The sequence below is a fragment of the Paramisgurnus dabryanus genome, chromosome 23 (assembly GCF_030506205.2).
Source record: "Paramisgurnus dabryanus chromosome 23, PD_genome_1.1, whole genome shotgun sequence".
Classification (NCBI taxonomy): domain Eukaryota; kingdom Metazoa; phylum Chordata; class Actinopteri; order Cypriniformes; family Cobitidae; genus Paramisgurnus; species Paramisgurnus dabryanus.
In genome coordinates this window covers 10,690,032-10,717,257 of record NC_133359.1, presented here as the reverse complement: position 1 = coordinate 10,717,257, position 27,226 = coordinate 10,690,032, and the positions used below count along the sequence as shown (strand labels likewise).

The window sequence follows — 27,226 nt, the reverse complement described above, 5'->3', positions numbered from 1 at the left end:
TCACCAGCAGTCTCAGTGAAAGTCAAGTCTACACAGGATTATTGGCAGGCAGTGTTAGCTTTATCCCCTCAGAATAGTTTAACAAAGATTGAACACAATGTTCCCAGCACAGTGAATTCCCAGCAGGGGAAGAGTGCCATCTTTGGGTAAAGACGTATTGTATCTGCCTTTGTTTCCAGCACTGTTTTTTAATATAAGGCATTACACAGAAAATGCTGTAAATCAGTGGTTTATGGGTTTACATAGCCACAAACAAAGTGCAGGCATATTAAAAAACTAGGGATTAAAAAACAAAAACTTAAATAAAAATATTTCTTTTCAAATATTTGCATAAACTAAAGATAAAACAATGCAAAATATTAATATATTAAAATAAAATAAAATTAACAAATATGTTTACCATTTTTTATTCATTTTTTTAATCTACGGAAGTCTAGAATAGCCGTCCACTATTATTATTTTGCTTGCTTGTTTTCTCGTGATCAAAAAGTAGTTTTCTCATGATCACGAGATAACAAAAGTTGTTTATCTCGTTAATTCAAATGTCATAATGTAAATAGTGTAGTGAAGTGGACTGCTGATGTATACGAGTTGGGGTCTTCGCCGTTACAACACGTGTAGCTAATAATGATGAGTCGTTTAGTGATCAGTCTAAGAACCGATTCTTTGTAGCGAACGAAAAGAGACGACTCCCATCAGCGAGAGAGCCGAATCTCAAGACGTAGGCAGGGTCCTATTTGTATGTGGCACACGATGCGTCCAATCAAATGGTAAGACAGACTAGGACTATTATGTGAAAGAAGAAAGGGGGATAGACCCTCCAAAAAGCCAATGTAGTGAGGCCAGGTAAACAGAGCGATAGAGAGAATTAATTAAAGTTTTATTATTATGTTAAATAATCGTAACTGTGCATTTTTTTACTGTGTAATGAAAAAATAAAAATAAATAAGGCTTTTATAAAATAAATTGATACAAAAATTGTATACCAACACACAAACTATTCACAATGCTAAATTGGGCTAAAAAAAGAAGTCTCCCAGTGATAATAAATTATGTAAGAGCCATAAGAGCCGAATCTATGAAAAGAGCCGGACTGCTCATCACTAGTAGCTAATACTGTAACTGCTGATAGACTTAATAATAAATAAAGTTGACAATGGCCCTGTCCCAAATGGCGCACCTCATGTGGACTTTCAGTCTCGTGGCCTTAAATTGCGCATTCTCACTTAAGTCTACAAGTCCGTAGGGTGTCCCATCTGTCATTTTTACGCTCTGAAGTGTGCTCATCAGTGTGCTCATCATTGCCCTGTTTGAACCCTTGAAGCAGGCTTTGCGCACTTTACCAACCCAGAAGTCCTTGGGAAAGAGCAATCAGACCAATCAGACGACGGAAGAGAGGAGTTCACACTGATGGGCAACTTCTGTTCCTATTTCTGGCGTGGCGCTCAAGTCTGTCCCAAAATACGACTCCGGTGCACCCTCTTAGACTCGCGTCAATGTTATCAAAGTGTGAACTCTGATAAATTTGAAATTTTAAAAATTATTTCTGAGAAAAAAAATCTCTCAAGTATATGTTTTTTGCTATTAGTGTGAAAACATTTTCTCTCTAAAAAAAAGTGTTTCTATCAAAACGCTTTTCTTTGCTCTCGATGCAATTTCTTGCTCTCGCGTCAGGATTTAGCTTTCTCTGTGAAAATTGTGTCATGGGCGGGGCCATGTTCCTATTGGCCAGTCGGGTAAGCATCGTCTTTGTCTTAGGAATCGAACTGAATCATAACACCGTTGTTCGGTTCACCTAGATAGATGCCGTCTCTGCTTTTAGTTGAGCACTGACACTCTAATGTTTGAGTAAGATGATGACACACAACTCGATGGATAGCTGGCTGAGCGAGTTCACTGCACTGAAGATTAAACATAAAAAAATGAAATGGTACTCTTATTCATGAATGAATGTGTATTATATTATTAGTTTGCTAATCGCTAATTAGCCATCATGCTAGGTAAACTTGCAAATGCCAAATGAATGTTTTGATTCACTCCTTATTTAGTGAGTAGTGATCTAGTTTCTACCTTTGCACTTGCTAGCCTCAAAGCACCTGAAGAGTAACTGCTTGTTCATCATATACAAACTTAAAAATAAATTTTTAAAATTTAAAATTTATATTTTTTATGTTCTATCATGAGAAAATACTTTCTCTCAAAACTTTTTTTTTGTCTCAAATATTATTATTTTTTGCTATTGGTATGAAAACTTTTTCTCTCAAATATTCTTTTTTTTCTCATGAAATGCTTCTTTGCTATCAGTGTGATAACTTTTTCTTTCAAATAGTTTTATTTCTCTCAGATCATTTAATTTATCGCATGTAATAAAGACGCATATCTCGCTCCATACTGGACCAGCCCAGATCACAACACAAGATCTTGCGAATTCAGGTATGATCACGCAATAAAGTCATGGCTCCACCCTACGGAGTTATCCGGCATCCGGCCAAAATAGAAGCTCTGCGTATTTTTTGCGGATGGCGGGAGCTGTGATGGATTTTGAATGCAGTCAGTGGAAATACACACATTGACTTGAATGGAAACCGATTGGCCGCCATTCCGCAGTCGGTGGAAATTGGGGGTAAAGAGGTCCACAAGTCCAGAGTGTGCCATTTGGGACATGGCCATTGATGTTCGTGAATTTAGGGACCATCTCTAAAGCAATAATGTATATGTTTCTATCTTTAATAGTATTGAACGATTGATTTTGATGAATAAGTCTAAAAAGTGTGCATTATAGCTGATGACCACATGAACACAGCTGGTTTTGTGACTGTTTGTTGACTACAAGTCATTCTATTTAAATCCTATTAAAAGTAGAAACGTGTATATTAAGAAGTAACTTTAGAGATGGTCCCTAAATTCACCACTATCATATTGTCAATTACTGAACATATTTCAGCTTTAGCGAATCTTTGTTCATCCACTCTAATTTAGCAAAATATGCCTTTGGTTGGCTACAAACAAAACAACATTCTATCGAGTACACATAAGCTTTAATCAATGAATCAGAAGAGAGCGGTTATATTATTATTTCATGCAAATACAATACTTATGTAAACAAAGAAGCATTTCTAAACCTAAAACATTTTCTCTATCGCCATCTCTGTTTGAAACATAAAACTGCAGGCTATATATACACTTCACATTTTTATAGTTTTGAACACCGATTCTTCTGTACTTTCTCAATAATCGAATTTGTATGTAGCCAACGAAACCCTACTGACAGTGACTTGTTATTATGAAGGTTTCTGATTAATTAACCCCTTAAAACCTGAAATTTTCCCAGTGTTTAATCAATGTGCCTTATTTTGATTAGTTGATCAGCATTTTTGTTAGTTTGAACCACAAAACATGTGATGTTCATTTCAGTGGATGCAGGGTCTGAAGGGGTTAATCCATATTTAATATACTGTTATACTGAAATATGACTTCACAATCAGAATACAGACAATCAAGAACCAAGTTGGGTAAACGCTTGATCAATCAGAACCTGTTCAAACAAATGCTTTCTTTCAACTATGGTGCTTCAAAATACAAGTCACATGTAAAAAAGCACCTAGATAAAAGCTGCACGTCCACAGAACCATGTAAAAAGGCTCTTGGTTTTGAGCACTTTTAACTATATCAGAGTGAATCCATGCCAATTACCTGCAAAGACAGTAACCCTTATTATCCCGAGAGCTCATTATCCCAAGAGTGATTCTTCTCGAGTTAGCATACAGTACTCCAAGAGCTCGGTTAAAGGTCAAGGAGAAAAGAGAGGGTTCGAAACGGTCCAATTAGTGCTTTTGATAAATCAAAATAACTCTAGATGGGTAACAGCAATTGTCAGAGCGAGAACCTCTGTTTTATCAAAGCTTTTGTTGGTCATAAAGTTTCAAAAAATGCACAAAATCAACCACATTTCAGTCACTAAGGCTCAACAAAGGCATTTCAGACTGTTTTCAAAGAATTAACTTGGTGGTGAGGGAGATAAAAATGAGCGGTTACTTACAGAACAGACACAATGTCTCCTCTTTGCACCTGATAGTTCCTTACACTCCAACGGTCGAGGAGCACAACGTCAGGCGACAACCCACCTTCAGGATTCAAAGAAGGCTGGGGAAAATTCAGACCAAATGGTATTTAGTTTAGCTTTAGCTTTTATTGTATTTCAGGGTTCCCACACCATAGTTAACTTTAAATTCAAGGACCTTTCAAGGACTTTCCAGGTCCAATACCCATCAATTTTGGGGACACATTTTAAGTGAGAGCAAGGTTACATCGTTTTACCTTACATTCTTAGAATTCCCTTTCGAGGGAACTTGCGCTGCGTCGCTGCAGTGACACTTTGGGGACGCCTCCAGGGGTAAGTGTGTCTGAATGTGTATATCAAGCTCAACCAATGGTGAGGCTTAACGACAAAGACAGGGTGACGCGGGAGCCAGGAAGTATATCGCTATCTGAAATATTGCCAAAGATGGCGTTACAGGGACACGGGAAGTATGGCAAGGGAGACGCAGCGTCTCGTTCCCTTCTCAGGCAACAACAGTTACATACGTACTGTAACCCGAGACATTTTCATGTGTCAAACACAATTATGCAAAAAAGCATTTTGGTATGAATCAACATTCGCATACAGAAGATATAAGCATTTAAAGCGAACAGTTTAGCACGTGTGCTTAAAAAGTCTAGAATTTGTATGATATTATCCTACACTACACACTAATATGGATATTTTTCCAGAAAACTTCTTGCAGAAAATGGATTCAAGCACTTTCAATGACCTGTATCTATGCATGCTTATTTTCAAAAACTTCCGAGGGCCTTGAATTTTTTCCCCACATTCACAAACTTTCAAGAATTTCAAGGACCCCGTGGAAACCCCATATTTTTTGTGTACTGCAATTACATTTTTTATTTTACAAAAACTAGCCTGAATGCAGGATTATGGCAATGAATGCTGTGCCGAAAGCAGATAATTGGAAACTTGAATGTTGTATTAACTTTAATCTTTCTTTTTTTTTTCATTCCATACAAAAACTTTTCAGTTCTTTAGTTTCTTTTTTACTTTAGTTCTGGAAAAGAACATCAATTATTTTTCAGCTTTTTGACACGCCGAGGCTTAAAAATAACGTTGACCATCAAAAGATGTAAAAATTTTTTAGACAATTTGTTTTTCTTTTAACTATTTTGTGGCACTATACAGAGGCGGTCTTACCATAGAGGCATAGGTAGGCGGCCGCCTGGGGCCCCCCACCAGCGGTCAAATTAGGGGGGCCCCCAACCAACCTAATAAATAGCCTACATAAATAAATAAAACCCTTATCATCACGAACACTTCAAAAGCATTGTAAATTGTATTAATATTCTTAAGAAATACGTTGAAACTTTGAAATAGTAGTTAAAATGTCCAGTTCATGTTCTGTCACCGAACACTTACACCCCCTTCTTTCACAATGAAATGGACTAGTCCATAACGGTGCGTGCTGCGGCGCGAAAGATAAACACAAAGTGACACGGGGACTGGGAAAGTACATAACCAGAGACTTAAAGACAAATATAAACGCGAAAATGGGGCTTTGGTAAGTCAACCGGCTAGTAATAGCCCTACATTGATAAAATGTATTTTGTGGTGAAGTAAATAATGTTACTACAGAAAAAAAACTAATGTAACCCTACAGGGCTCCAGACTGCGAGTAAATAGTCGCATTTTGCGAGTATTTTCCCTGCCTATGACTATTTTTTATTAAATGTCGCACTGGCTGGACTGTGAAATTTAAATACAATTATATTAATATAATGCGCAGGCGATTACGTCGACCCGCATTCAGTCACTCTTCCTGTTGTTGCCCGCTCCCCCGCCTTTCTATCAGCTCAGGTGCATATCACCTCTGCTCTCTAAACCCGTCTCTTTTGTCCACTTTCGACCGCTTCTGCCCTGATTGTTTTGAGGGGTGGTCTATGGAGACTGCGGGCGAGAGCCTCTGCTTTCGTTTTCGGGAGAAATGACGGGTTTAAAATAACGCGAACTAATATTATGTGATGTCAGAGTCCGGTGTTGTAATTAACGATGCTGCACAGTGTTTTTTTATGTGTATGTAAGAGCTTTCTCTGATATTTCAGCGCAGTTGATGAAATAATCTCCCCACAACCTCCACACGCTCGCAAAATGACACTAATAAAAGAGGCGGAGATCAGCTGCTTTAGATTAATCAATGAAAGCCTAAAAATAGCGCTGTACACTGCGTATTCACGCTAGAAGTCAGAAAAAACGTAATACATTGTGCTCAGTACCTTAGATTACAAGTCCTGGCCAAATTATATCTTCAGAGTGCATGGAGACATTTTGTAGTGATTACAGCACAAGAATGTGATTTCTTTACTCAAGTCTGTGTTAAAGTAGCCTAAAGCTTTTACAACAAAGTAATAAAAAGTTGATTGTAAGTTTAATGGTTTACAATAAGGCAAATATATGTTAAAAATAATAAGTATGGTAAAGTAAAAAAAAAATTTATGTTGTTAAAGTATACAATTATTTGTATTTGTAATTAAATTGTTAATGCATTAAACTTGTTTGGACTTAGGTTTTAATGAATTATTAATGCATTAAACATGTTTGGACTTAGTTTTAGTGTTTATTTTTTGTTTTTACACCACCCAGTGACTGGTGCCACCAAATTGAGGCAAGTGCAAGCTCTCTCAAATGTTAGTCTGGAGCCCTGCTGATGTTATGTTGGGGATGTTTTCGTCCACTATGGGGTGCTGTTGAGTCTTAATTTGGCCACAACTTTCAGCATATGGAATGATTTTTGGTGAAAAACCTTATGTTGACACATATTTTGGGAAAATGCTTTGAACATTTTTCAAAAACTCAACAATACACTGTGGTAAAATTCACAACCCTTTTGTTATGTTTGTGAAGAAAACATCAAAGAAAACATAGTTTTAATATAAAGTGATTGTAGACTGGATTTTTTTAAACCTTTTAACACAGTCTTGGGTATGTGGAAGATTAGTAACAACATTGGCTTTGATGCATTGCTAGTTTTTGTGCAGCATCAGATTTAAATTATTTCTCCCTCATTTACTGTTCGTGGCTGTTTTTGCCCCATTGACTTATTCTCTATTGGTTTGTGTAGTGCTTCACTTTGTGTTACCTCTGCTTTCCATCTTCATTTTGGAGTAAAAAATACCTTCGCCTAGGGCCCCCAATTTGCTAAATCCGCCACTGGCACTATATCAAACAACCTGCGTGTGATGTTATTCGAGCAAACATCCAATGAATCATTAAGGGGGATCTCGATGTGCCATTTCACGGTTGCTGAGATAATTGACAGAAATATCTCTTATCTGTCCCTCTAAAATAAATGTCCCGGCGCGCACTCTCGCTGGCGAATTTATCTGTCACAGCTGGGCGCTCTATCTTTTTTATTCAGACACATTTTCTCATTCTGTATTGATGTCAGCTTTCAACATTGTCCATGAGAGTGAATTATTTGGATTCGAAGGCCAGAAAAAGCCATTAGCAAATATAGCACTGGGAAGTCAGTTGGAAAACCAAGAGAGATGAGTGGAGTCCAAAAGGAAAACAACAACACCGTTTTGCTTGGTTATTGGTCATTAGGTGCATAATGAAGCATTGCTTCTATCTGGCTAGTAAAATGAGCGCATGGCTTTTCGATCATACTCTCTATCAAGGTCTCTTTTTTGTGGTCTCAGCGCTATTAGTGTAACATTTGATTTGATTAAGCAATAAAGCCTTAAAGGTACAGTGTGTCATTTTTTACATACTTTCTTCTTTTATTATAAGTTAAAGGAATAGTTCACCTATTAATGTAAATTCATTAAATATGTACACACCTTTATGTCATTGCAAACCTGTATGACTTTCTTTTTTTGTCAGAACACAAAAGAAGATATTTAAAAAAAGTTTGTGGCCCCATTGACATCCATTGTACGGACACAAAACCAAAGGCACTTTTCTTAAAATGTCTTTTTTGGGGTTCCACAGAAGAAAGACTCATACAGTATTTGAATGACATGAGGGTTAAAAAAAATTGGCAGACTGTTTATTTTTTATTTAAACTATCCCTTTAATACACAGAACTTAAAGCAAGAACACACAACAATGTTGAAACTATCCCTGTTCAAACAGGTCCACAAATAACTAAAACTGCTGCATCATGCACGCCAGACAAATCTTCACAAATTTGCGTTTTTGTCATTTAAACAGAGACAACAACACTTACCTGTATGCTGCGTCTGAAACATGTATTTAGCCCATCGTGTGTGTGGCTCGTCATTTCAAAATCTGTGTTCGGCGGGTCATGTTAACCATGTGTGCATCATGCATCTTGTCAAAATAAGTGCCTGCTGCACACGTGTCTAATGCTGGGTACACACCAAAAGATAATCGGGCTGATTTTGGCTGATTATCTTGATGGTTCTAAAGATTATCTTATCAGATTTCCCTAGGTGTGAGGTGTGTCAAGATGTCCGAACCTGAACGGAAGAATGTCGGAGCCGCCCCTGTCACGAATCGTAAACATTAAACATGTTTAATAATAACGCTCAGAAATCCTGATGTGTGGGGGGAACCCAGAGGACAAACGTGCGCACACTCTAGAGATTATCACGTGATACGAAACAATATCAAATCAGGAAGTGAGATGATGGAAGACGGAAGCAGTCATGGCACAGCACACAGTGAAGTTGATGCAAAGTAAACTTGTACAGACCATGTTCCCGCTGTCTCCACGACTTCACCCAAACCCTTTTGTTTTTTCCCTTAAATTTTCTGTCAAAATCATTCCTAACACCACCATGCTTATTCTGAAGTCTCACGAGTTTTTGCGAGATTTCCTGTGTTGTGTTCACAGTCGAGACTCTGGTTGAAAATCTGTTAGTGTGTGGTGTGCTGTCTTTGAGACATCATGGCACACCACACACTATAGGTGCAAAATGGATTTTTTTAGCCTCTTTCACATTTTGAAAAACTTATAAGATGTAAAAAATCTTTTGGTGTATACCCGGCATAAAGAGTTTATGAAAGAAGAGACGCTCGTGTTTGCCAGATACTCGCTTAATCTAATGTGTAATCTCATTTTGAAAAGACACATGATGCTCATGGTTCACATGATGCAACAAACACATATTTTGACATGACGAGCAACACACATGACACTCTGAACACATATTTTGAATTTGCGCCCCTCGGAAGTCACTGGCCGCCACTGGTTTGTTGTACAGTATTCATATGTCTAAAAGCAGCAACATGGCTCTATTCAAATGCAAATACGTATATTAACTCTTTCCCCACCATTGACGAGTTATCTCGTCAATTAAAGAAAAACATTTGGATGAAACATGATCTTGATTAGTTACCCAATTTATAAAAAACTGAAGAAATATTTTTTTTCAATTTTACACTTTGTGTATGTTTTGATAATCGTTCTGAATCGGATCTCTAACAAAATTCCTTCACAAAAATGCAATTATTTCAGCTTTTTGATAAAAAAAAGTATTTTTCAAGAAAAATTCCCATTTTTAAGAGTTTATAAGCAGAGAAAAAATAGATAGGATAAAAAAAATCTTGTTTTGTTTGCTTGTTTATTGTTTGTTTTAAAGCAGAGGGTCTGTTCTTTCATTTTATATATTTGTATGTTTATATATTTTTAGAAGAACATTTTCCTGGAAGGCATTTTGTGAAAATCACAAAAAATGCTGGCAGGCAACTTGTTAAAAAAAAGGCTGGCAGGGAATGAGTTAAACAGCTGTCGCTTGTGGTTAAATTGCGCTTGTTTAACGTCATTGCAGTTGTCATTGTTATGACAACGTATGTCACGTGATGTATCAACATGGCAGATGTAGTACGCCCCAATACATTTATAAGCTACTATCCATATTCATACTATATAGTACCTACTGTTTTAACGGTTGAGTTAAAAACCATTATGAGTAGGTACTTCATCTAATTCAGTAGGCCTACCTACTAGTACAGTATGCGATTTTGAACTTGTTTTCTGATAATTTACTGGCCAAAATGAAGTGGCCCTTAAATTGTTTTATACATTAAGTAAAATATGCATGTTCGCAAAAATCCACCTAAAACTGATTCAACCGGATTTAATCCAATTAAAAGAATAGTCCACCAAAACGATTAAACTTTCCAGTGTTTCTACATCTGAGTGCTTTTGTTGCTATGATACTTCTGTTTAATTTGTAAAAAATTTTGAAAACATTCGGCGGCCGCAGGGAAAAACGCTCCGGTGGACACGGGGCTAATAAAATAAAGGTTGATATGGCAGATGAAGGACATCTCACCTGCATGGAGGCACCATCCACGCGAGCCACATAGGCGAGACGATCTAAAACAGTCACCGTCACGGGGACGGCTACAAAGAAGCCGCTAACAAACGCTTTGAAGTATTTTCTCCCAAAGCCTGCCTGCGCCATCGCCTGCAGAGACAGAACAAAAACATGAGCGTTCACAGACAATATGACCTTGGCTTGTTCAAGGAGTTTAGCTAGGCACGGAGTCTGATAATACCTTTTCAAGACATCTGTCAATATCCTTTCAGTAAAAACATGAACATGAACGAAAACAAACAAGACAGGAACGTTTTTAATAAATATCCTAAAAATCTCTCAAGGCACAAGATGTTTCAAGGATGTGTCTGTACAGCAGATGATTCATGCTTGAAAACAGATCAGAATGACAGCCGATATGGTGAAGAACATCACAAGTGAATCTAACTTCTTGTTTAAATCAAACAGAGGTTAAACTACATTTACATTTAAGACGAACTTGTCCACAGGGTATACATTTTTATCAGTACGTATGTGTGTTCCCTAGAATTGAACCTGTGACCATTTTGCGCTGCTAAAGCAACCACTGAGCTATACAGTAGGGCTGTATGCGCTCAGAAAGTATAAAAAATTCAAAAAGCGACCAATTAAATTAAGTTTCTCTTGACGTTTTAGTAAGTGCACCTTGCAGTGGCCTTCTTTTACAAAGTCCCAATGACTAAGTGCAGGAACTCAAAGCATTAGGGCAGAAAACCCATCCAGGCATAGAAACTGTTCACTCTTATATCATTAATTGGTGGCATAATAGTTGATTTTCATGTACATGGTATGCAATTATGCATTGCATTCCATTCATTTTTTTTGTTTGAGCTGCATAAAAGCTTAAGAATAGCACATAGCACACATTCCCAAAAGCCCTCAAGGTCTCTTACAAGCAGCTTTGCAGATTTACTTTTAAAAAGATATTGAAGCTATTAGCTTAGGAGGGCTTTCAAAGAGTTAAAAAATTTGAGACTACAACAATCTGATATAGTATCTCGGAGATTGTGCCGTGAAAAAGTGCTGAGTGAATCACTTAAAAACTGGAAATTTGTCAAGGTGGCACTATTGTGAATAAGGCATGGCTCAAGCTAGAAACATTACAAAAAAGGATACTTCAGCCAAATATCAAAATTATATAAGATATAAATATAATCTTTCAGATGAACATATTTTGCAATACCTCTTCCAAGCTTTATAATGATAGAAAACAGATATCAGGGAACAACTTCTTGGTTTAAACCCCCAAAAAGTGCATACCCCCTTTACAGAGGTAATCCATTCAGCACCAAGTGCTTAATAAAGGTCTTCTACAAAAAATGTGTGCACTTTTGAAAAAATAATCCATATTTCATAGTACTTTATAAACTATAAAAACCAAAACCCGATCTATGGGGGGCTAGGGGCGGCATTGCCCCCCCCCAAATTTCCCTCTGCCCGCAAAAAATGTCCAGCCAACCATAAAAAACAAATAGCACGTCCCTTGATGGCAAATACTATTTATATTACCCCCGCCCGTCTGGTTGTCTTACACAAAGCTCAGAGGTCTCCTTTAACTCACAGGAAAAGTACTACTATTTTCTGACGGTAACTTCAAAAAACGTATTTTTAAAATATATATCAGAAAATATGCACTATTGCCTAAATGTAATAAAACTACATATTATATTTATAGTAAAACATCGAAAATATAGCCTCAAACCTTTCTTAGACTCATCTCATTTATTCAAATACAACAGCCACTGGCAACTGTATTTATATTATCTTACAGTGAGTGTTATGACTAGTACCGGGCCATCTAACTCATGCAATTCACGAGAGAGTTTTAGCGTAGTTAGCGTTGGTTACCATAGATTGTGCATACATTGTGCACTGCAGTGACTCCCATGAATCGTTTAAATCCAAGATGGCATCGTTAACGGAAGCTAGTTCATAAAGTTTAAAATATGGATATTTTTCGTATAAAATTGCATCAATTACCAGCAAAAGATTTTTATTAACCCATTGGAGCCATGTGGATTACTTCTGTAAAGGATGGATGCATTTTTTTGTGCTACAAAGTTTCCTGATCCCTGTTTTCTACCATTATACGCTTGAAGAAGCAAGGATATTTAGTAAAATAACTCCAAATATGTTCATTTAAAAGATGATGGACATGCACATCTCGGATTTCTTGAGGGTGAGTTAATCATGGGGTAATTTTGATATTTAGCTGGAGTATTGCTTTAATTTATTACAGGAAGCACTATTGATATAATAACACAATGACTGTTTAATGATTTAAGTGATATAATCTAAAAAAGTGTTTCTGTAGCTCAATTGGTAGCAGCGCAAAGGTAGTGGGTGTGATTCCCAGGGAATACACAACAGTACTAACAGAAAATGTACAACTGTAAGTCGCTTTGGATAAAGGCATCTGCCAAATGCATAAATGTAAACAGAAATTTAGATTTTTTTCATACAGAATAAGACAAACATTAGAAAAGTTAATAGGGTCAAATTAGATTTAACTTCATCCACCAGGTTTTGCCAACATGCAAATTTGCCAACAAGTACGTGTAGGTAAAAACATGTTTAACCCCATCTGGAGATCTTTGAGCGTTAAGCATTAATGTGCTTTGTTTGTACAGAGATGTATCTCGCACAACAGCGAAACTAATGAACTATTATGAGAGCAAGCGGTTGAATTATCTATGGTGTTGGGCAAATCTGCCAAGTGCCAGCTGTCAGGTTGTTCCAATAATAATCCCTCAATACCGTACACAGCGAAAGATTGACAATCATCCCGGAGCCACAAAACACATGACAGCCTAAAGACGTCTTCGTCTTAACTCAAGATCTAAAATCTTATATTCACATGTACATGAAGAGTTATGAAAAAAATCAATACCCTAACTGAGGATCTATATATTTACATGTCACATTTGGCATATTCTTTTCTCCAAGTGCATTACAAAGTATACATCTTTATCAGTATGTGTGTTTCGTGGGTTCAAACCCATGACCGTATGCGCTGTTAACGCAATGCTTTACTACATATATGATTTGCACATGCCATGGGGATCTCATAAATGGGTAAAGTGGAGCATCTCATACTTTATTTTTAAAATCGAGCAGGTGGATGAATCTAAGACTAGTGTGAAGTGATCAAAAGAATGCTTTGGTTCATTTTTCAACAAAGGCTCCTTTCAAATTCTGTGTTCTTTTTTACAATACTCAACGTTTGCCAACACTTTACTTGCGATTTTAAGACAGATATGAAATAGTGAGAAAGTTGCTGCAGCAGGTGTGCCACATAGATGGATTTCTTTGTACCGGAGCCCAATTAAAAATGGGTTCCTGCACTTGAAAGGAAAACACCTCTGATATAATGTGACCAATGTAGGCGGTTGTGAAATGGTGCATGGTGGTCTTGTGCCAGCGGAACCGATTTATCACATGCTTCTAGTTTAAAACTTCAAAACCATTTATCCTGCGAGTAATACTGTCAAATGCGCCACCTGCATAATGTAAAACCGTAGCCTAATACATTTGTTTATGCGTACCTGAGCGTAACCGTTTTAATTGAGCCAGTCATCATATGTGTCCAAAAGTGCTTAGCGGACGTGCATTTTTAGAGTAATTTAAAACGGCAATGACAGGTTTCCGCTCTTGACAAGGCAATTTTTAGTTTCCTTGATGTATGGGCACACCGCTCAGCGAGAAGCTTTTTTAACGTTGCATTATGCTGACAGAATAAATGTGATTAAATCATCTCTGGATGACTTGAACAGGAATTCCTGACACTGTATCACCACAGTGGTAAAGTTAATGATGTGATCCACAACCAGTCACTTTTACTCAAACTATTTTTAAAACAAATCAAAAATAATAAAGGCCGTTAGTGAAAGCTTCCAAATAGAGGTTTGAACGTTTGCTCATGAGTAATACGTTTTAATGACCTTAAAGGGATCGTTCACCGAAAACAGTACAATTATTTCATCTTTTACTTGTTCTGAATACAAAGAAGGATATTATGAGCAATGTTTGTACACAATCAGAACTGGGGCACCATTCACTTCTAGATTATTATTTATTTCTTCTTTGGAAGTGAATGCTTGTTTACAAACATTGTTCAAAATATCTTCCATCATCAGAACAAAAAAATTTGTACATGTGTGTAACAAACTTGAGGGTGAGTAAATAATGACAGAATTTTTATTTTTCAGTGCGCTATCCCTTTAAGACCTTAATACATAACCCTTTTATAGTGCTGCTGAGCCAATACATTAAGTTTCTCCTTTAAAATAAAAAAGATCAAAGTTAAATAGATCAGTGTTAATTAAGTAACCTAGAAACTAAATTCAGCACCTACAGTATGAGGGACTGACCTCTTTTTGAAACAGTTTCCTCGTGTGTTTGGCATACTATAAAACTACAGGTCAATGTCAGCTTTATGACAGATTTTTAGGTGTTTCAGGTCATACTATAGCTATGTACGTGACTACATCTACACAATATTACACCAGGGGGTTTCAGACTGGCATCCCAGAAGTTTCTAAGAAGGAGTCCCAAGAAAATTTCAAGAGGAAAAGAAACTAACTGAATAGTCTATTATTTAAGTTTGTAAAAATGTGCTGTCTTTATAATATTACGAATACTATTCACCTAACGTTAACACATTACGGTTAGTTCACTAGTTTTGACACGCGACCTTTCTGTCTGGCGGCTATTTACATACAGCAACAAAACGTAGCTAATAAATAATATGTCGCCTTTTTTATCTTACAGCAGCACTCTTTTGCATTTGTTGTTGTGAATAAATAATGTCCCTGCTTTATATATTTACGCTAAGAGAGCACATTGCAGTGTTTAGCCGGTATAGCTTTCATAAGTGACAGGTCACGGCACTAGGTACTTAAACGCGGGCAAACAGAAGAATGTGATGAACGTTAAGGTTACATACATTACATCGTTAAAATTATAATCCATTGCGAAATGAGACACATTTGGTATTTGTACAGTTTGAATGAAGATGATCAATGATTTCCGCCATGTGTCTGGACACTCACCCTAATGTTTTTTACGTCGCTCCGTTCGGTAGTAGTTACGCTGCGGTCGTGGTTTACATGGTCCTAATGCCCGCCCCGTTAAAGGAATAGTTCACCCAAATTCGAAAATGTATTTCTATTCATTTACTCACCCATGGCATCCAAGATGTATATGACTTCCTTTAATCAGTTGAACACAAATTAACTTTTGCATATAAAAATGTCATTATTTTATACGGGGTCAGCATTTTGAAGCTCTTAAAAGCACACATCTATGAACTAAATGACTCAAGTTGTTTAAAGTGCAGCAGCAGAGATTACATATTTTTACCTGACCTGGAAGTCAGCAGGATGTGGGTTCCTTCGCCAGAAGCCCATTCATTTTTCCCATAGACATTTGAATTATGACACTTTTTTTCTATAACTGACATAACTACGATTTACAAGCTTTTTTTAGGAAAGTTTCAATGACCAAAAGATAAATTGGCACAGATTTTGCCACAGTACTCTACTCTATGGCTCTTAAGAAACCATCAGTGAATAATCAATAGCTAAATAAGTTCACAATATTAAACGTTTCCTCTTACAAACGCATCGTTTTACCTCAGAAGACATACAGTATAGACATAGATAGATAAAGTGCCGCAGGGATGATGTATTTTTGTAAGTTAACAAAACATGGGTTCCTTCGCCAGAAAGCATGTTAATTTTTCCCATAGACATTTTATTTGTCACAAAAAAGAAGCTCTGTGTTCAACAAAAGTTTATGACACTTAGACATTTTGTTCAACAAGTTAGTCTTCACAGATGAACTCAACTTCAAAATTCTGCTTTTTATATTTCTAGTAAACACATTTAGACTAATCAAATTTGTATTGATTAACTTTGTTGGACAAAAAGTGAAGTGTCATAAACTTTTGTTGAACACAGAGCTTATTTTTGCGACAATTCAAATGTCTGTGGGAACAATTTACGTGCTTTCTGGCGAAGGAACCAATGTTTTGTTAACTTACAAAAATACATCATCCCTGCGGCACTTTATCTATCTATGTCTATACTGTATGTCTTCTGAGGTAAAACGATGCGTTTGTGAGAGGAAACGTTTAATATTGTGAACTTATTTAGCTATTGATTATTCACTGATAGTTTCTTAAGAGCCATAGAGTAGAGTACTGTGGCAAAATCTATGCCAATTTATCTTTTGGTCATTAAACCTTTCCTAAAAAAGCTTGTAAATTGTAGTTATGTCAGTTATAGGAAAACACCACCGTTTTTTTATATTTTACTATGTTCTTACCTCAACTTAGATGAATTATACCAGTGGCGAACCGTGGGTACTTCAGCTGGGCCTTCAAAATATGCAATGAAGTGCAAATGCCTCTCCATCCATAATACTAGGCTATTCGTATTTCGTTAAATCATACAGTGCACGTGTAAAAATTCTGAGCATGCAAAGTTTTATTACAGAATGGGCATTGTCTGCCTTTAAATGCAGTTTTAAAGTTTAAAATTACTTTAATCTAACTGATAAACACATATACACAGGGACGTGCACAGGAATTTTTAGGGGCAGTTGCTCTGACTTAAATAAAGGGCACCCCCCCCCTAAAAATTTTTTTTAAACTCACGGCCTATATGAAGGACTGAGAATAACATGGTCTTTATTAAAATCAGCAAACATGTTTGCCTAATGCCTACCAAAAAAATTGTAGCCTAGGCTGCTTGTCTCCAAGCCGTAGCTAGCTGCTATCTGTCTGATTATTTAGGCTTAACTGTGGCAAACTCAGCCTAGATTCATGAAGATTTTAACAGAGGTGGAAAGAGTAGCCAAAAACTTTACTCGAGTAAAAATACAAGTAACTAAATAAATAATTACTCAAGTAGAAGTAAAAAGTATGCAATGAAAATAATACTCAAGTAGCGAGTTACTAGTTACTCATGAAAAAATAAATCTAGATATACACGCGCAAACACACACACACACACACACACACACACACACACACACACACACACACACACAATACAGTGCCCTCCATAAGTATCAGAACTGAAAAGACAAGATTTTTCTGTTTGCTATGGAGACCAGAAATTGGTAAGATAAATATCAGTATGTCAGAAGTTTAGAATGTCACATTTTATTAACCTTTGTTTATGTTTCAACACATACATGCTTTAACAACAAAGAACAACAGCATTAAATGCTGACTTATGTGTGTTGTACACAAATGCACATAAGTGAATCAAACTGATCCTACACATTTTATGCTTTTCATGTGTAAACAATCAGGACACAGCTTAGTGACCATTAAAAAAAAATAATATGACAGATTCTGTACTTTTGTCTCATGTTCATCTTTTAATGTTTAAACATTTCTTGACTCCACAACAAACAGAAGAAAACTTATGAAGGGCACTTCTACAGTATGTGTAAAACTGCAACATACACAAACAGTACAGAAAAAATAATACAAACACAGAATAGACAAGCATTTCAAATTAACAAATTAACTCTAGTCTCAATGTTGATGTAGCTTATAGCTGAAATATCAGACAAGTAAACTGACAACAGTTTTGCATATGTATAAAGTTGGAATCTCCTAAGATGGTCTGAGGACATTGACAGTTTACACTTAGCCTACATAAAAATGATTTGAGACAAAACTCATGTTTTCTTACGTTGTCATGTCACGTGTGTTTTGTGAGAATCACTTACATCATATACAGTACAGTATACAGCGAATCAGACGTCAATCATCGATGGATTTTCTTCAATCTGTGCTGCAATGCTTCTGGAGGTTGCACGCGTTTAACTGTGTCTGACGACGAACAGGTCGCGTGTATGTAATGGCGGGTACATGTGTGAAGTTTTGCTTTTAGTTAAAAGATTGGTAAATTCATTTCCACGTCACCCAACACTGGTTATATTCTGCGTGTTTCTACATAGGTTACGAGTAAAACAGCTTCGAACGATTCCGTTTTTGCAGCGATCTGAACAATTCATTCAAACTGATTCGCGAACCAATTTAAACGTTTGGCCCATTCGCTTTGTAAAGAATCGACTCAAAAGACTCGTTTATTTGCAACACTTTGTAAGGAATCGACTCAAACGAGTCATTAATTCGCGAATACGCCAGAAACACAAGATAGCAATTTAAAAATAAAATACAAATTTCGTAATTAATTAAAATACAGTAACGAAGGAACGCTGCATAGTGTAAACGAAGTAAAAGTACAATTTATTTTTTTCCACCTCGGAAGGGCAACTTGAGTCGAGAAGGGCATATGGGCAGTTGCCCGGGCAACCTGAGCAACCCCCCTGTGCACGTCCCTGCATATACAGATTCTGCTGCTCTGTAATGACAGGGGCTCGGTAAATTTGCATTTAACATGCTTAAATTATGTTCTTTAATTTATTTTTTATTTTTTGGAAATATATATTTAGCTGTAGGATACCTTGTTAATCTTTTTCATAAGGGGAAATATAGCACCCTGCGTTCTCAGTGCACCTCCTTGTTGTTATAAGATATCCAGGGCTCGCAAAATTGCTAGCCCAAGCCCCGAGGTCCCGGGGCTATTACGAATTCTTGTCGGGCTACCAAAATGTATCTCCGCCCTGCCCATCGGGTATAGCGAGGTAAAAAATATTTGAATGTTTTTGCATTCTCTCAGATAAAGTTAGGTAATTATATTATATGTAATTCGGTGTCGTCTGTCAGTCATTACTATCCTCACGTAACAAGTGAAACTGTCAGGAAGTAAAAGTATAATTAAACCCATTATTTTTCTCGTGTTCGCGTCATTCTCCTCTGCACGCGCTTCTCCCGGCAGTGCTCTTCACGAGTACGCGCTTAAGTAATTTCGTTTTTACCTCAGCCCAGGGCTGGACTGGGACAAATATTCGGCCCTGGCATTTTGACCCAAACCGGCCCACACTACATACACTGCAAAAAATGATTTTCAAGAAAAAAAAATCTTAGTATTTTTGTCTTGTTTTCAGTAAAAATATCTAAAAATTCAAAAATTAAGATGCTTTTTCTTGATGAACAAAACGACCCAAGAAAATAAGTCTAGTTTTTGACCAAAAATATCAAATTTCAGTGATTTTGTGCATAAAACAAGCAAAACAATCTGCCAATGGGGTAAGCAAAAATTTCTTGAACATTTTTCTTAAACACTAAATGCAAGAAAAATTTGCTTACCCCATTGGCAGATTTTTTTGCTTGTTTTATGCACAAAATCACTTAAATTTAAAATTTTTGGTCTAAAAACTAGATTTATTTTTTTTGGGTCATTTTGCTAATAAAGAAAAACCATCTTTAAATATGTATAGCAACAGCAACTCCAATTCCACAAAAGCACTAAACCCAATTAATAGCAGGTAGAAAAGAGTGAAAGTTGACAAACTCTTCTAGAACGTGTTATTTATTAATGCAATAAAACTGTATAATCCACACTTATGAATCCTAAAACAAGCTTCATGCAATTGGCAAAATTTGCCATTGGATTGCTGACTTATTACAAAATACAAGTGCTGCTCACATTAATATTGAAAACTGATTATTACTTCCAGTACTTACAGGAAAGTATTCACTACATTCACTGAACTAAACTTGTGTGATTACAGTAATAGAGATTTTTAACATTATCTGTCAAGTGTGTTGTTATACAATAAACATATCTTTTTCTGTAAGCAGATCTCCTGGATTGTTTGATTTTGCTTGAAGAGAAATGATACGTTTTGAAACAGACAATCAACGAAAAATCTACGCGACAGAGCAAAGAGTGCAATTCTTTTATTGCAGCTTTATCAACATAATTTTGTGTTTTTGACTCAATTGCTCAATTTTATTGCAGCTTTATCAAGAGGTATCCATCTAAACTTGTGTTTTGAAAGCAGTTCTGCTTACCGCAGGCACTACACTCACTTCTCCCTCGTCTCTCTCTCCCTCTCCTCACTGACACTTTGCGTGCTGGTGCTGACAGTGCCACCACCGCCACCATCATCATCATCACCAGCGACGCGAGTTGAAGGTCCTGCTGCCGCAGAAAACATTTGTGTTTTTTAACACATTTTGCAGCGTCTGCCTGAAGAGCCTGCTTCTTTTTGTCGCGCAGTTTTTCTGCGCCTCCCTTGCGTTTTCTCTCTCTCTCTCTCTCTCTGTTTTGACACGTGAACTGACCGACGATGCATGCTCGCTTGCACAGAGACCAAAGCGGTGATTGGGCCAGCTTAATGTCATTCAAAAAAAATAACCAATGGGCTACTGCTTAAATGTGAGAGGGCCGGTCTATCTAGGAAAAGAAAGGATAATGACTGTGCTGGTCAGTCATTGGGCCAGCTTAATGTCGTTTAAAAAAAATAACCAATGGGCTGCTGCTTAAATGTCAGTGGGCCGGTCTGTCTAGAAAAAAAAGACGCTAACTGGGCTGCTCAGACAAATATAGTATGAGATGTATCGGCCCAAAAAGTACGTCGGCCCACCGGGAAACTGCCCGGTTTGCCAGATGGCTCAGCCCTATCAAGCTAGCCACAACGTCAATCACGTTTTCCGCCATTTACCTCAACCACTCTCACCGCAGAAATTCGGGCCATTAGACTGTATTAATATTATTTGTGCTGATTATTTTATTGTTTTTATGGTTTTACTTGCATATTTTTGTGTAATTATTATTTTCGATGTTCTTGTAGCACTTTGAGATTCTTCGGAATGAAAAGTGCGTTATAAATAAAATTAATTATTATTATTATAATATTAACGGTCTATGATCTTCGTCTTTGGTGTTTTACGGCAGCTTGCATCCAGTTTGTTGCATGCTTAGGACTTCATGAAGGCTTACAATGTTTTGTTTTTTGTCCGCCCACTTGAAATCAAAACGTGATTGGTCGATTTGCCCGTCACTTTCCACACCAAAACACATAGCTTGGCCTTCCCTGGGATTCATGAAGTCCTAACCAATGAATGAGCCAGATAACCGGGCCTTAATAGAGACAGACGATTCTGATTGGATTAGATGTTTTCATGACATGAACCTGACAGTAAGCTTAACGTTAGAACATAGATGAGAGAAAATATATTACATGTATTGTATTAAATTGAATTAAATAGAAATTTAAAAATGTAAAAACATATTTTTATTGAATACTATATTATTTATTTGTATTATTATAATAAATTTTTTTTTTTTTTTAATTTTTTTAGGCCTTCTCTGAAGGCGTAGAAGGCCCTGAAGGTTCCCCACTGAATTATACATACCTATCTTTATTTAATGCGTGCACTTTTAATCTTTGTACAGCGCCTCGTGAATATGTTAGCATTAAGCCTAGCCCCATTCATTTCTATAGCTCAAAACAGGGAAGATTTAGAAGCCACCAAACACTTCCATGTTTTCCCTGTTTTAAGGCTGTTACATGACACGGGCAAGCATGGTAGCACAAAATAAACTTTTGTTTGGAGCCATAGGAATGAATGGGGCTAGGCTAAATGCTAACACATTCAAGAAGCGCTGTAAAGGGTGATCATACGTGCCATTCTTCCTGGACGCGTCCTGGCCAGGATTTTGGTGCGTCTTCCGGAAGTCGTATTTGTTGACCACATACGCAATTCATTTAAAAACATAAGACATAAAATTGTTGTTTCATTCTTACCTTAAAATGTAACAGTTGCTTTTCTGTAATAATAATAATAATCCTCATATGCGGTCGACAAATACGACTTCCGGAAGACGCACCCGAAATCCTGGTCACCCTAGCGCTGTACAAAGATTAAAAGTGCACGTATTGAAAAATGCTAGGTATGTATTAATTTATCTAAGTTGAGGTAAGAACATAGTAAAATACTGAAAAACGGTGGTGTTTTCCTTTAATGTTGCTATTATAAAAAAAATCTAAACGTTTTTATAAACTTAATAAAATATTGTCAAATAAAAAAAAGTCTATACATTTTTGCTAACTGTGTTTAAAAACAGGCTATTAAATAAACTCTTACAACTAAACAAGGTTTTCATGGAAAAAAACTAAGTATTTACACTTCTTAACCAATTTCAACAGGTTAAAATCTACATATAATATCAAAACGTTCTGTCTGATTTTTTTCATACTCAGTCTCTGGTGTCGTCAACAGTTCTTAAATTGAACAAATTACCTAAAAACATTCACATTCCTTAAAAAAGGAACAATAATTTTAAACAACTCAACTTTACATCAATGAACCTTTATTTGTTTGATGGTTAATATTCAACATTTACAAATAAAAACTTTAGTTGCAACATTCAAAGCTATGAACTGGTTACATTTTCATATAAACACCCTTTGTACAAAATCTGTAACACAGGCTATATGGAATACTTTCATCCCATCATATGATATAAAGTACAACTTTACAAGTTCAAAAAATTGAACAGAAAGAGCATAATCCATAAAAACGAGAGTGATAGGAGAGAAAAAGAGCGAAATGCAAGCGTGATCAGAGTTGAAGTCCTACGGCCTGTTGAATCTTTTGTAATTACAAAACATGACTGCTTAAAATGAGCAAGTCCGATAACATGAGAGCAGATGGGAACAGAACTGCGAAGCCATTCATAAAATTGGATCCTAAAAAATAGTTTACAGTGCTAATCTTTACAGTATGTACTTCGCGAGCATTCCAACATTATTTAGATGTTTCCCACTTCAGCACTTTGCATTTTCACTTAGCAGAAATTTGTACTTCTCTACAAAATTAAATCAATAGGCTAAATTTGTGTCTTATATGAAAAATATTTTATCACATAGACCATTTCAATTGTCTTTACATGATCCACAATCAAGAATGTAAACTGGCATTAAATTGCAAAGGCATTACTAGTGCTCTGTGCTGCATTTTATGAAGTTGCAACTATTTATGTTTATTAAATAGTCGTTCAGTATTTATGGGCTTTCAATTTGGCAGTGAAAAAGCTGTTTGTCACTATCAATTGAATATTCCTTAAAATGCACAAATTTTCTTGGAAATCAGTCTGCTCACATAGGCTATGTTAGCAAAAAATCATATTTCCAGGGTATCAATTACATATAAAAATGAAAAGAGGGGTATAACATAAAAAGGGGTAAGGACTCATCACTCAGTTCTGTTTTTAGGGATGAAGAAAATACTGTAAGCAATATATATATATATATATATATATATATATATATATATATATATATATATATATATATATATATGCAAAACAATATAAAACTAAAAATTAAAAATCTATACAGAATTTTAAGTCTGACCTTGATGCAAAAAAAGTTCTGTCAGATTTCAGATTTGAAGAGAAAAGCAAACATTTGTGACAATCTACCCAATATTGTATAGAATTGAATATAGTACTGTAGACCAATCTAATATGAGATAAGCTTCTGAGGTACACTTATCTCAGAACTAGATGATTTCGATTTATATCACTCTCTGCAAACTACAATGGTTATATTGCTTTGTACTGCTCATGCCCCATGCAGTGTAGATCTACGCCTCTGCACACGGTTTAAGAAGAACATTGTTGAGCACTAGCGGTCGCGCTAACTTCAGTTAAGCTCTTCTAACTATTCTCACTGACAAAGAAGTTAATACTGTTTGCATCTTTGGCACAATACTCTGAGACCACACAATTTCATCACATGGCACATTTAACGGTCAGGCAGTTTCGGTAGATACAAGGCTACATTAGAAAAAAACCACTAAGAAGTATGTAGCACCTTTTAGCCATTCCAGAAAGTACAAAGCGGTTAAAATGAGTTGCAGGTCTAGCTGCACACTTTCGTTCGTGTAAGCATAGTGTGAAAAGAAAGGCTGTACAGTCACGGAGTTTGTACTTCTATCAAAAATACCTTGCTAGCAATAGATTTCAGAGCATACTAAATGGGATATGGACCTGCCAGATCTTCAGATTTTGCTGTAAAGTAAATGCCATCTCGAAGCGTACGTAATCTCTTCATGGCATTTCCGGTGTTTGGAAAAACAGTTTTTGCTTTAAATGGGCCATCTACAAAATAGTCACCTAACCAAATAAAGATGATCTCATATCAATAAACAAATATAGCAGACCTTTCACAAATAGGTTTGTCCTGCCTTGATTTTAGAATCGAAATAAAAAAAAACAGTTTGCTTGTTTCCATAAACACATTAGCCTGGTCTACGGTAATTTTACAGTAAATTGACGCAGTCCCAACTTTCGTTCCCGTTGTGCAGGCAGTCTGTTACCAAAGATACACTACAGCTGAGAAACCTTCCTCGGGACGGGTCGGGGGCGGGGTTCCGAATTGATCCGCTGCGTGCGGCTCAGCTGGGGTTTGGCGGTCAGGCTAGGGTTATCGGTACTGGGCGGCACAGACAAGCTGTGGGGAAGCGGAGTCGCTCGACGGGGATTGTTCCGTTCGTAGACGCTGTAGGGTGGGGGTGTCTTGCTTCCGCGGCGAATGGGCACATCTGCGGGCACGGCAGGGGGGAGGGGAGGGTCGGGCGGTGGGAGGTCGATCCCGCAGGTGTCAGAGACGCTGCATCGGCTGAGGGATGAGATGCCACTGCTGTAGCTGCCAGAACGTGCGGGCGAGTGAGATACCAGGCTACCCATCGGCAAGCCATCGGTGGGGGAGGGTGTTAGGGGCGGGACCATTGACTACAAAACAAAAATCAAGTCATCGACTTACATTTACATTTTAATAGTTTACATAAAACAGACGTGGGATAGTTGTCAAACTTTTGACAAGTCACAAGTAGCAAGGTATATTTGTTGCACACTGCAAAAAATTATTTTCTTAGTATTTTTGTCGTGTTTTCAGTAGAAAAATCAAAAAATTCTTAAATCAAGATGCAATGACCCAAGAAAATAAGTCTAGTTTTTAGACCAAAAATATACAATTAAAGTGAATTTATGCTTAGAACAAGCAAAAAAAGCTTCCAATGGGTTAAAAAATCTGTTTATTTTTTCTTGAAAAAAATCTAGATAATTATTTTTTAAACTAGACTTATTTTCTTAATATGCATTTTCATGATTAGCAGAAATAACCTAATTTACTAATTTTTAGATATTTTTACTAAAAAAGGACGAAAATGCTAAGAAAGTCATTTTTTGCAGTGCAGTAGCTAAAAATACATTGTATGGGTCAAAATTATAGATTTTTTTATGCAAAAAATAACAAAAAGATCTTGTTTCATGAAGATATTTTATAAATTTCCCACCTTAAATACATCAACAATTAACATTATTAATAATACATGTTGCTAAGGACTTATTTTGGTCATCTTTGAAGTTGATTTATTTTTTTCACCCTCAGAATCCATACAAAAGTGTATCTGAACCAAATATTGTCCTATCCTAACAAAACATACATCAATGGAAAGCATATTTATTTAGCTGATGTATAAATCTACAATTCAAAAAACTGACCCTTATGGATTTGTGGTCCAGTGCACTGTAAAAAGTAAAGTCAAAGGGGACTTTTAACATGTTTAAGTGCTATAATTGGGTCCCCAGTGCTTCTATCAACCTAGAAAATGTGAAAAGGATCAAACCAGTAACTTAGTTTTGGTAAACCATTCTCTGCAAGCATGTGAAAAAATAGCTCATTGTAATTTGGCTCCCCTTATGATGTCAGAAGGGGATAATACCGCCCCTTAACTTTCTAATCTGCACTATCCAACCACGGCACTGCCGAGATCAGCTCATTTGCCGAGATCAGCTCATTTGCCGAGATCAGCTCATTTGCATTTAAAAGGACACACTCAAAACCAGCACATTTTTGCTCACAATCTACAAAGTGGCAATTTTAACATGCTATAATAAATTATCTATATGCTATTTTCAGCTAAAAAATTCAAATACATACTCTGGGGACAACAAAGATTTTTTTACATCTTAAATGAAATGTCCCCTTTAAAAAATTATTTCAATTGGTAACAAAATGTTAAAAAAAAGTGAAATTTGAAGTTGAAAAAAAGTACAATTAAAAGAATTTTTAAGTTGATCCAACTTTTCACTTTTTACAGTGTGTCACATGTTAACAATAAAAATAATACAAATAATAAAATAATATTAAAAGTAATTACAAACTGTTATGCTGTGTTTACACCAACCGCGTTTCAAGCGTCAAAATCGCGTCTACCGCGCCTAGTTTGCCGCTTGAACAGTTTGAATGCATTCGCGCGTCTAGAGCGAATTAGACACGCGGAAAAAGCAAGAATTTGACACGCGTCAAAGGCAAAATCCGCTACTTGTGGGAGGGGCAAGTGCTATGCGGTTGTCTATTTGCAGAATGGCTGATGTAGACTGTGCATTTATCGAGAGAGTTAACTAACTGGTTTGTATTAAGTCACCTTACTATAGGGGGAAAATAAACGGCGGGGGTCGATAAGCGAACTAGACGCGCGAATGAGGCGGAATTGCATCTGCCGCGCCAAACCCTCATCCACGCCGCGAGACCTCCAGACGCGCGTCAATGCGTCTTCACATTGACTTACCATTGAAATCACTTGCGCTTGCCACCTCTACCACGGTTGGTGTAAACGCAGCATTACAGGTGATACAATTTTCAAAGTAAGATACAAAGTAAGATAATATAAGGCCACCATGCTAGAATTAGATTTGTTGTTTTTGCAATGTTACAATGATCAAATATAATTGTTTCTCAGTTTCTTTATTAGAATATATCCAGAAAATACAGGAAATGTGTATATAGTATTAAAAACTGTATAAAAACGTAAACTGGTGTTTCAAGTTTTTAGGGTAAACTCCCCTTTCACTTAACTAATAGCAGGAAACTGCAGGATCTCTTAAACCTAAATAAAATTAAATCGTAA

General features: G+C 36.6%; 2 protein-coding genes across 4 annotated transcripts in view; both read right to left on the bottom strand.

Annotated features, from left to right (window-relative positions):
- The window catches only part of immp2l (inner mitochondrial membrane peptidase subunit 2), a 107,600-nt gene extending 92,118 nt beyond the window's left edge, over window positions 1-15,482 (bottom strand). For both annotated transcript variants that reach the window (XM_065291954.1, XM_065291955.1), the window contains exons 1-3: window positions 15,426-15,482; window positions 10,351-10,485; window positions 4,040-4,143 (exon numbers count right to left, since the gene is read on the bottom strand). In XM_065291954.1, the coding sequence (XP_065148026.1) occupies window positions 4,040-4,143; window positions 10,351-10,482 (236 nt within the window). In that variant the 5' untranslated portion in view covers window positions 10,483-10,485; window positions 15,426-15,482. The remainder of the gene's footprint in view (window positions 1-4,039; window positions 4,144-10,350; window positions 10,486-15,425) is intronic.
- A 7,137-nt stretch (window positions 15,483-22,619) lies between these two features.
- The window catches only part of dock4a (dedicator of cytokinesis 4a), a 76,568-nt gene continuing 71,961 nt past the window's right edge, over window positions 22,620-27,226 (bottom strand). For both annotated transcript variants that reach the window (XM_065291956.2, XM_065291957.1), the window contains one exon: window positions 22,620-25,046. In XM_065291956.2, coding sequence (XP_065148028.1) covers window positions 24,642-25,046 — 405 coding nt within the window. In that variant the 3' untranslated portion in view covers window positions 22,620-24,641. The remainder of the gene's footprint in view (window positions 25,047-27,226) is intronic.